The sequence below is a fragment of the Glycine soja genome, chromosome 6, assembly GCF_004193775.1.
Source record: "Glycine soja cultivar W05 chromosome 6, ASM419377v2, whole genome shotgun sequence".
NCBI lineage: Eukaryota > Viridiplantae > Streptophyta > Magnoliopsida > Fabales > Fabaceae > Glycine > Glycine soja.
In genome coordinates, this window is record NC_041007.1 from 42,713,837 (window position 1) to 42,724,671 (window position 10,835).

General features: G+C 35.1%; 1 protein-coding gene across 2 annotated transcripts; it reads right to left on the reverse strand.

Annotated features, from left to right (window-relative positions):
- Positions 1 to 392: 392 nt before the first annotated feature.
- On the reverse strand, positions 393 to 7,737 carry LOC114417030 (formin-like protein 5). Of its 2 annotated transcripts, none has more exons than XM_028382112.1 (7): positions 6,813 to 7,737; positions 4,795 to 5,491; positions 3,925 to 4,714; positions 3,637 to 3,839; positions 2,931 to 3,166; positions 1,358 to 2,224; positions 393 to 687 (listed from the first exon to the last, which is right to left on the reverse strand). In XM_028382112.1, exons 1-6 carry the CDS (start codon positions 6,972 to 6,974, stop codon positions 1,376 to 1,378), a joined length of 2,937 nt encoding a protein of 978 aa, XP_028237913.1. In that variant the 5' UTR covers positions 6,975 to 7,737; the 3' UTR covers positions 393 to 687; positions 1,358 to 1,375. The 2 variants fall into 2 exon arrangements, with proteins under 2 accessions (XP_028237913.1, XP_028237912.1); XM_028382111.1 differs by having other exon boundaries at positions 393 to 770.
- Positions 7,738 to 10,835: the final 3,098 nt, after the last annotated feature.

Here is a 10,835-nt window from a genome sequence, read left to right on the forward strand (position 1 = left end):
CTCTATTTAGGACATCTATTCTGACCTAGAAAACTGGGGCAGCTAATAATTATTATTTTATTCTTTTTCAAGTGCTTAATGATATTATTCAAGATATTTCTAATGCGATTCAAACCCCACACCAATCCATAGCTTTAAGTCTACTAATATAATTTTCAGCTTACAAAGTAATACGCAGAGTTATTCAGCCTAATTTGTGCTGTAACTACATTTATTGTTTTTCCATTATTTATGCAAAAATAGATTCTGCAATTGAGAGATTGTTTCCCTCGTGTACTTTCATAATTTAGCTACTTGTTTTATAATGTTTAAGACCTCAGAAAATAGCAAATACTTATCATCTAAGAAACAAATAGTGTCTTGGTTTTAAATCATAAATTGGAAAAGAGGGAGAAAAAAACATAAAACTACTTGTTGAATTTGATGCATATACGTGCACTTAACAAAGAAACCTTTTCCTAGATGTTTAAAAATGCATTATATGTTCATTAAAAAAACAAATTCAATAAATAAATGCACTGACATATCAAATTGAATAAAGAATCATGAAAAACAAAAATTCAAAACCCTACACAACTATAGTTCCAGAAGTGGCTGTTGTCTCAAACTATGAAGCTAATTCCCAATGGGGGCACGACAATGATGATAGGAAGCAATTGCATTGGTTGATGATAGCTCCAGCCAGGTCTGTACATATGAACATTTTAGTTTGAGAAGTGTAAAAATCATGCCACTTCCATCATTCATGAAATACATATGTAACCATTGCTCTGCAAAAGTAAAGCCAAGAACCATGAATTCAAATTCAAATATCAATGATCAATAACATAATCCCCCACAAGATTAAGATACGCGGATAGCATTTGACTTGGTTTATTTGGGAATTTTCTTCTTAAAAGGAGAAACAATGCCAAACACAATTACAGAATCCCTAAAATGTAAAAAGGAGCTTCTCTTTAGAAAGAGTTTAATAATAAACATGCATTTTCAGAGTAAACATGCATTTCTTTATGACCTTAAAGGTTATTATTATAAAAGTAAACAAACATACTATGCATAACACTTTGTGATTGGATGACAATATAAAACTTTTACATTGTCAATGCATATATTTTTTACTCCTCTAGAAAGCATTTAAAAAATAGTTTATAAAATAATTTTAGATAAACTTTTGTGCTTCTCTTCCTACTTTTAAGCTAAAAAATTTAAAAATTGTCAAGTTTAACTTTAATTGAAGCATATTTTTAACATTGAAGTAGCTTTTTAAGGTCTAGAAAATCCTAGCCAAACACTACCCAGGTCTTTAATTATGGTAGACTGTACAAGGTCATGTTAGTAAGGGTAACAGTTTCAATACCACTTTCAATTTTTGAATCTATGGACTCTCATCGTCTGAACTAATGTCATCCATCCTCCTTTCAGCAATCGCTGGAAAAAGTCGCTGACGAAAATCAGGTGGTGGACGTGGTTCAGATGAAGATGCTTCTCGAGGAGTCTCTTGTTTTTGAGTTTTAACCGACTTCTTCTTTGTATCTCTCACCTCGTTGCATACTTTATCCACCATTATTAGGAAGTCTCGTACTACTATGAACAACCTGGTGCCTTCATCCTTCCCAGAATTCCCATGGAAGTAATCACCAGTGCTCTTCACCAAAGCCACGATTTTCTTCTCCTCTTCCAGCAGTTTCATAACATCAGCCTCAGCATTCTGCACAAAACTTTTCACTGTCTCACAAAACCCCCTATCTTCCTCCACATTCTTCATGCTTTTGTTTACCAAGTCTCGTGTTTTTATGAGACCATGGCCAAGTTTGGCAGTAGTTCCTGTTAAGCTGTCAGCATCTATAATTGCTGCTTTTTTTACATTCTCAAGTTCACTGCTCAATCGTGAAACCACCTGAAGACCGATTTCATGGTAGCGATCTTCTGTTTCTCGGGTACTATCGTGAAGGTCATCCAATTTAATACTAGACGATTTCTGGCTCTCTTTTGCCTTTCTGATGGCTTTTATGCCCTCGGAGCGGATAATCTCTAGAACAACAAAATGTAAGAGTGTAGTCTTGCCATCTGTTCCTTTTACATCAGATAATTTCAGAAGTGTATCAAGTTTAAATGCTTGTGCACCACCACGGAAAGTTCCATCATTCATTCGGTTGCCAGTTTTGAGAACGGCTTCAAGAAGCTTGAGGAACAGCCGGTTGTTTCTTAGTTCCTTACAAGCAACCTGACATATCAGATGAAGTTGCAAGAAGAATAAGATTTTATTCAAGGTAACAGGGCAATAAAAAAGAAACAAATACAAGGGCAGAGATTCTAAAACCAAAGGAATTACAATGAGGGATATCAATTACAGAACATTGCTGTGTTCGTTTGTGTGTATAAATGGTTTCAAATTTATTGATATAGCACAAAACTAAAATGATCACTAATTGCAATAAAACTCATAAAGTTACATACTAATCATAAATTTATTCAGGTTACATGTATATATCTTAACATGGATATGCATACAAAATAAAATAGAGTAACAAGTAAGGTATAGTTATTTGACTGATGCAAATAAGTTATTTAATGATACAAGATAAGAAGTTTCACACAGGTGTGAAATGATCCTTAACCCTGTTTGTATGCGTTTGTAATTTGTATTTGGAGAGGGTGCAGGGGATACTGACATCTAAATACAATGAAATTTGGTCATAAAGCAAAACTCTGCACATTAATTACAGCATCAATTTGGCATTACTAATGCAAGACATACTCTGTCAAACTTGACAGTTTGCTATTGGCAGTAGCTATATTAAGATGATATAGTACACAATAAGGTCATTGTACAATCTCAGTTGGCATTAAGTTGAACTAAAAAAATTTAACATCACGATCATCATTTGATAGAAAAGCATAAGCACTGCAACTGCATGTATGATGCATACCTCTAAAATGGCAAAAGATTCCATAGTAGTTGCAAGATCCTCTTTAAGTGAGCCCATGAAAAGGAGAACTTCCATTCGCTTAAATGCAAATGGAATGTCAACCATGGCTTTCAGGAAACGATCAGCAGGCCCAAGTTGAGATAGATCACCACTAAAAAGTCTAAGCTTAAGTTCTTCATCCGATGTTGGTGCCATCTTCAGCAAGGTTTGAAGGAATTCCGGGGGCAGCTCATGTCCTGATCAACCAAAGAGATTGCAAGTCTTTCATACAAACGGAACAAGACAACTAAACAATTTCACTTTTAAATTTCAATATATTATCATTCCTGGTAAATAAATTCCATCATGATTTATCGATGAAGTAAAGTTCAAAGCAATCAATCCAATTGTTCTGTAAGAAAATCATCAAAACAGCATAGCCAGGACTACCACAATCTATCTTCCCCGGTTTTCAAACATTATGATCATCAAAGAATTTTAGAACAGCATTCAAACCTATCTACAACACTACAACAATCTATCCCCTCAACAGCAAAGACATGGTGTTAGTTTGAAAGAGTCCATATGATACTACAAGTTTACAATGTTTTAGGGCAACTATGGGTGCACAGATGTGTCCTAGATAATGCGTTTTCCTAGAAGAACCTAATATTATCAATCAAGTTATCAACAATCTTTGAGGAAAATTAAAGGATCAAGAAAGCACCTTCATAAAGTGCATCACAAACTTCTTCCATTGTCACATTCAATGCACGCAACAGAATCAATAAATTCTGTGCTTTCTTTTTGTCAATGATCTGGATAAACAGTGGTGAAGGGTCTTGGGAGGAAGACTGTTTCTGTTTTTTACCATTGTTCTTATCCACAGCATTATAGCCAAAAAGCGTCTCTATCATCTCTTCATTAAACCTGTTAAATGTCTGTCATTTGAGAATACTATCGATAGATTAACTTAACTTTGATAAACAAAAGAGGTTTGGAAGTTATTCCTTACTGGAAAGATCCTGATTTGATTTGATTCCAAACCATTGACTGATCCGGGTTAGCTTGAACCTTATCCCAGAAGAAGGGCTTTAGCTTGGCTTTGGGAGCATCAGCTTCACCTTCTACTCCAGCTACAACTGTATCTTTTGATCCACTAGCTAACGGCCGCGGCACCTTTGAGCCAAACGAGGGTGGAGGTCGAGGAGGAGCCACACCACTCATAGGAGGTGGTGGTGGACGAGGACCAGGTTTGGCACCAGCTGGGGGTGGTGGAGGAGGAGGACCAGGTTTGGCACCAGCTGGTGCTGTGGGTGGTGGTGGAGGAGGACCAGGTTTCACACCAACTGATGCTGGAGGTGGTGGAGGAGGACCAGGTCTCGCACCAGCTAGTGCTGGCGGTAGTGGTAGAGGTGGGCCAGGTCTGGCACCAGCTGGTGGTCGGGGTGGTAGAGTGCTACTCAAACCAGGCTGTTGAGGGGCAGGAGGAGGAGCTGTAGCAACAGCAGCAACAGCAGCTGGAGCTGCATCACCAGAAGGTCTAAATGAAGGTGGCTCAGGAGGAAGAGGGTTTAGCCTGCCTGGAGGAGGTTTTAAAGGAGGCAGTCCAGAAAGGATTGTGGCTCCCACCCTCCCGGGAGGAGGTTTCAGTTCAAATGGTGATCCAGCAGCAGCATTAAGAGCTCCTATTGATTGGCTTTCCTGCACTGAATACTTCTTATTGTCCACCAAACCATTACTTGATGACTGAAACTCAACTTTCTCCCCTTTTATTGAATTTCCGAACGAATAACTGGAAGGACCTGTAGGATAAAATTCAACTTTGTCAAGACTAGTAAAAACTTATTAACAAGGTATGAATGAATGGTCATATGATACATACCAACAGAGTAGTCACTCATGCTCAAGCTAAGAAGAGGCCTATCATCATTGAGTCTGAAATGGCCAGTCTTACGATGCCGAGTACAGCATAAAAAGAGCAATGCTGCAGCTATAAATGTCACCAATGCAGTTATAACTACAGCAAGAACAACTGTTTTTTTATTACTATGCCTCTCTTCCTGTTTGTTAATGTCAGAAGATGGAGAAGAAATTTCTGAAGCTTCTTCTGGTGGAGTCAATTTTGGGAAAAATGATGTTGGTGGTAAAGGATGCGAAGGTTTATGAACTAGAGGTGCTGGAGCAAAAGGTGATGGGGCCAGACTGGGTTCAGATGATGGGGCCAGACTGGGTTCAGATGATGGTGCTAGACTGGATTCAGGAGATGGCGCTAAACTGTGTGTAGGTGATCCAACTGCAGGACCTGGACTAGGTGGTTCTGATATGTGTTGGAGCAAAATACGACCAAATTTTCTTTCAGGATCACTGGAACGGGAAAAAAGTGGTCCCATATAAGTGACATGCCAAATCTTGGAATCATCTTCTTTTCCTGAGACAGGTAATGGATGATTATTTTTTCTCAAACAGTGAAGAAAGTTCCCCAGGAATTGTGGACAGTAAGAACTGATAAATTTTTGTATTTCTTCCTGTTCTATTGGTTGAATCTCTGAACTGATTATATTGGTGCTGCCAGACAATTCCTGCAAGAGGCATAAATCATGATCATCAGCATCTTTCATTAAATGAAATAAATCTTCCCAGTAATATTTCCATAAGACCTTTTCCTGCGGTCAAGAAACTTAACTTTTAGGGTCTATCAATCCATTAAGATGGATGAAAGATTAGAGTCCATGACCACAGAAAAATGAAAAACAAGAAGCACAGTTCACTGTTCAATATAAGACCTCGATGACATGCTGGAAACAGGTAGTAAAATGATAGATCTAATCCTCCCTCTTTTCTTAAGCTCTTTCCACGTGAAAAGTGTCATGCAGAAGATAAACATAGAAGTAGGGTCATCCTCTTCTAGTTATCACGCTGCCCTAAATTTTGACTAAAAGTGCTAACTGATAAAACTTTGCCAAATGGTAAAAGAGGGAAATACTTGGATTTAATCTTAAGATGTCTCTATGTAATCAATATCACCGACAGTTTTGAGCTTCGTAGTCTACACAAAAAGTTGAGATATTGAAACAATTCCTACTAGCTCTAGGCCCAAATACCATTCAAGAGATCATATTTTTAGGGAAAACGTATTTTAGGTTCCTCAATTGTCTGTCAAAATTGGTCTTACTTAGTCCAACCACTATAAAAATGATGATTTTGGTACTCACACTTTTTATAATTGGTGAAATTCATCCCTCATTATGGAACTTAGGAATTAAGATACTTAGTTGAGGGACAGAATTCACCAAATATAAAAAAAAAAAAAAAAATACGAGGATCAATGTCATTGTTGTTGGGATAAGGACAAAGACCAATTTTGATAAAAAAAAAAATGACGGACCCAAAAACACATATTTCCCTGATCTTTATTTCCCACTTCATCAGGAAATCATGGATTTAGGCAATCATGTTAGCTATCTCTATCTGAAGCTAAAATCATTGTCAAATTACTTACCTCTATGTTAGCTACCTACCTCTATGTGAGGCTAAAATAGAGGTCAGATTAACCAGATACTACCATTAGCCATTTGCTTAGGAGTTAAGAATTGTGAAGCACAAGCAAAAAGAGCTACAGGATATATCTGGTCTTAACTGCTTACAGCATTATTGGAACTGGGATTGTCAAATGAAAGAAATGACAGGCTAAGACAATCCAGACATCAAGGAAACAGTGAAACACAGCATCCACACCAACCTTTAAAGAAAAGGCAAACACCCTAATCAATGTAAGAACCCAAAATTTCGGAGTTCCTACACTATCTTCACTTTCTGGTGTTTTAATATTTGAACAAAAAACAGAACCAAATATATAAAAGAAACCTACAAAATTCAAACACTTAGTAAAGGGACCCTTACCGTGTGCTCATCTAACAATCCAGATGCTGGATCAAGTAACTCCCTAACAAAATCATTCTCTGCTTCCTTCTTTTCTATAGAACTGACTGCTGCCACAAGAAGAAGAACCGAAAGAACCCCAAAAGTAACCTTTATGTTAACCATATGTTTTTGAATTCCCATTTCGAAGTGCTTGATATGCTTCTCATTTCACCAAAGGGCTAAACCCCCTTCATCACCTACAACCACCCACCAAGAAAAAAGAACCTTCTTTTCACTATCCACTTCAATTCCTTCTCAGAACACCACAAACAGTGCTTACAGACGTTAATTCCCCAAAGACCAACCAAGGGTTTGTACCAAATATTAAAACTTCAAGATCAAACTAAAAGAACAAAATCAAACCCCAACAGAACCTTGCCCCAATCCAAAGCTTCCAACTTTAAACGAATCAGATCAAGTCCAGCCAAACCTCAACACAAGAATCAATCAAAGATCAACTCCAAACAAAAACAAAAACTTGGGTAGGCGTTTAAGCATCAAAATCTCTAAACCACCCTGCAAGTGCAAACAAACAAAAACCAGAGCTCCAAATAAAGATTCAAGAAAAGGGTCTTTGCTTCTTGCAGGATCCAAGACAGGGAACTCAAAAAGGACGGCTTTTGGCGTTGTTGACCATGACTATCGTGATTGTGACAAATTTTCTTTTTTTATCTTTGTGATGAACGTGTGTCAAAAATGGTAAAAAAAAAAGAGAGAGAGACCAAAAAGCAAAGACTCTTATAGTAAAAAAAAGGAAATGAGAGAGAAGTTGATGATGTTAAGAAAAAGGAAGTTTCTTGGCGCCAGACAGAAGAACGAACCCTACGCGTAAAAAGAACCGTCCTAGGAGAAAAAATTCTGGATGGATGATGGATTCAGTCGTTGCCAAGCTGCTGCCACTTTCAAAATGTCTTGATTTGAGTTTTCTCACATTCTAACATCGAAGGAAATCCACGTAAAATTTTAAAAACTAAATACATAAAACTTTTTTATTTGTAATAATCATTTCAATTATTTTAAAATAATTATTTTAAAAATTAATAAATTTATCATATATTATAAATTATGATAAAATAATTATATAAAACTTTTTATATTCTCACTTAATAAATCTTTTTATTTATTTTAAATTATTATACTTTGAAATTTGAACAATGACAACAAGAAATAATGGTCTGTTTGTTAACGTTAGCAAATTTCTAATTAAAAAAACTATAAATTTCATTTTTCATCATTTGATTCAATTTCTAATTTATAAAATTTAGAAGTTTCCTATTTTCAACAAATTGTGATCTATAACAAATATAAATAAATTTACTCCATTTCTAATTAACTATTAACAATTTACTCACGGTTAATTAGTCTCTACACTATATAATAATAACACATTATAATAATTTTTTTTTGTCAAATAAGCATATTATTATAATTACGGGGTAAATGTGCACTCAGTTTTTGTATTTGGCCGCATTGGTAATTTTCTATATTTTAAAAATGATCAATTTAATTTATAAATATAAAAATATATAAACAATTTAGCATGATCATCAAATTATCTTTATTTTTTTAATATTTTCGACAACCTGACATGTGAAGAATAAAGTGAAAAATCCACGTAATAAAAGTGATCTTTATCCATTGAGATAGATATTTGTGAACCAAATTATTAGTTTTATCTTTTTATTTTTACTTTTAAAAATCGCCACACAAAGTGATAATTTATCTATTGATTTTATTTTTACTTTTTGTGAGAGAAAGGCTAAACTTGTTGCTAAGTGTATTCTTTTTCGTCTTTTGCATAGTCGATGGGCAATAGTGGATGATTTTGCATATGTTTTCTCTGTATATGTTTCTTTCCTTGTCAAATCTGAAACCCTCCGACCCAAATAAAGTCTCAACTTCGATTGCATTGTAGCCTCCGATGACTAGGCCACCTATGTTGCAGAAGATCATCGCAAAAAGGTCCTATGCGAATTCAACCTCCTCATCTTCGGTTTCTCTATTGTCGCCTTTGGGCTATAACTCAACCCCCCATCTATGGCTCCTTCGCCACTACGAAGCAAGGCCACTACAAGAAGGACCTTTGCAAACTCAATTTTCATCTTTGATTTATCTTTTGTGGTCGCCTACAACTCATGCGTAAAATGTGTACTTGCCAAGGGCAAGTATACCATATATAGTAGCAACAATAGACTTGAAAATTCAAATATCGTACCTCAGAGATTAGTTGTATTCCCAAATAATCTAAATATCATAAGTTAAATAATTTTGGATTTTTATCTTGAGTTGGGGATTATTTGAGTTTGCATTCAATAAAATAAAACTAGAGACATACAACAGTTTCAAGAAAGAGATATGTATGAGAAACGAAGACTTAGATTATGATTTCACATGTATTATTTTCTCCTAATTCCTAATTCAATTCAGACATCTCAATTATTAAATAATTGTCTAATACCTCTTAATTTAATTGTCAGCCTATGTTAAGGTCTGAGAAGACTGTTCCCCCTAAATTAATCTCACATTGGTAATTTGGGATTAAATTTAAGGTTAAGGATGAACAACGAAGAGATTTGTATAAAGGAGGTTTATGACACTAGTTTGGTCATATAAGTTTTATGAACCCTATCATTTTGTAGTTCAGTTAATTATAAGTAGATGGTCACTAACATGCAATGGACTAAGAATTAGAATGATCAATTCCAATATAAAATAGAAAGCAGTAGAAAGACTTAATGATCTTAATAAAGGATGGAGTGCAAAATCTTCAATTTCTTCATGGTGGAGGGCATAATCTACAATTTCTTCATGGACTTGTGCTAATTTTGACTCTTTCACTCTACCGAGCATCTATATTTCCTACAACACAAAACTAGAGCCCAAACATGAACTGTGCCAAGAAAAATGCATGAAAATAGCATAAAAACTCACGCAAAATATCACTCAAAATATGATTTAGCAACCTCATATCCGGCTTCTCTGATGCTGATGACGACAATGTCGACAAGGAGATCACCAACATCAAGTGGTTCTTCCCCCTCTCTATGACCCATGGCATGAATTCTTCAACTTTACCCCGTATGGGTCACTTGCGACAATCGTCCATTAATTGATGCTCCATTTTTCGTTTCTTTTATTTGTTTGGTTTGCTCGTTAATGTCATGAATTTGTTTTGTTTCTTTGTTGGTGTTTTTCTGATCTTAGTTATTTTCAAGTGCACACAAATTGATTTGGACTTTGGAGGATTTGAAATTAATTGGTTAAGAGATTTGTTGATATTAAGTTAATAATCCTAATTCCTAAATTTGTGGTTTAAAAAATTGAATTGATTTATATTTGGATTTAGAATGAAATTGAAGAAATAAGAATTCTTCCCGTTGAATGTGTGTTTTTAAATTCACATAATTATTGGGAACCATTTTTTCATTAAGTTGTATTTTTAGGGACCATTTTTTTGTTACATAAGAACATATTAACACAAAATTAGGAAGAACAACCTTCTTCTCAAAATACTCATTATTTTCTTAAATTTTAAAATTAACATTTAAGAGAAGTTTTTACTGACAATTAAGTCAAAACACTATTGGCTAATGTAAAATGTCTCGTGCGCTTATGAATTTGTCATTTCAGCATCAACATGTCACACATACACTAAATATTAACAGAATCAGAGATAACTTAACGAGCAAATTAAATTGTCGATATATTTACATATTTATAAATTAAATTGATTATTTTCTAAGTATATGAATGAAATTGTCGGTGCCTGGAAAATACAAGGACTAAAAGCGGCATTTATCCTATATAATAACTCCCACATTTTTGTTGGTATGGTACTTCTAGTTAGTTGACAATGAATCATTAATTCTCTTCCTACTAAATTAGTCTATTTAGAAGGAAAGTAGTGCCTCGCTCCAATTGCAATTCATTTCAAAGTCGAATATCAATTCTTGATTAGAGGATACTACTGTTAAATTACTTACTTTTGATTTATACTTACCC

Coding starts and splice junctions, on each gene's coding strand:
- LOC114417030 (XM_028382112.1), bottom strand. CDS start 6,974: ATGGGAATTCAAAAACATATGGTTAACATAAAGGTTACTTTTGGGGTT. Junction 5,492..6,812: donor GATTGTTAGATGAGCACACG/GTAAGGGTCCCT, acceptor TGCCTCTTGCAG/GAATTGTCTGGCAGCACCAA. Junction 2,225..2,930: donor AATCTTTTGCCATTTTAGAG/GTATGCATCATA, acceptor CTGATATGTCAG/GTTGCTTGTAAGGAACTAAG.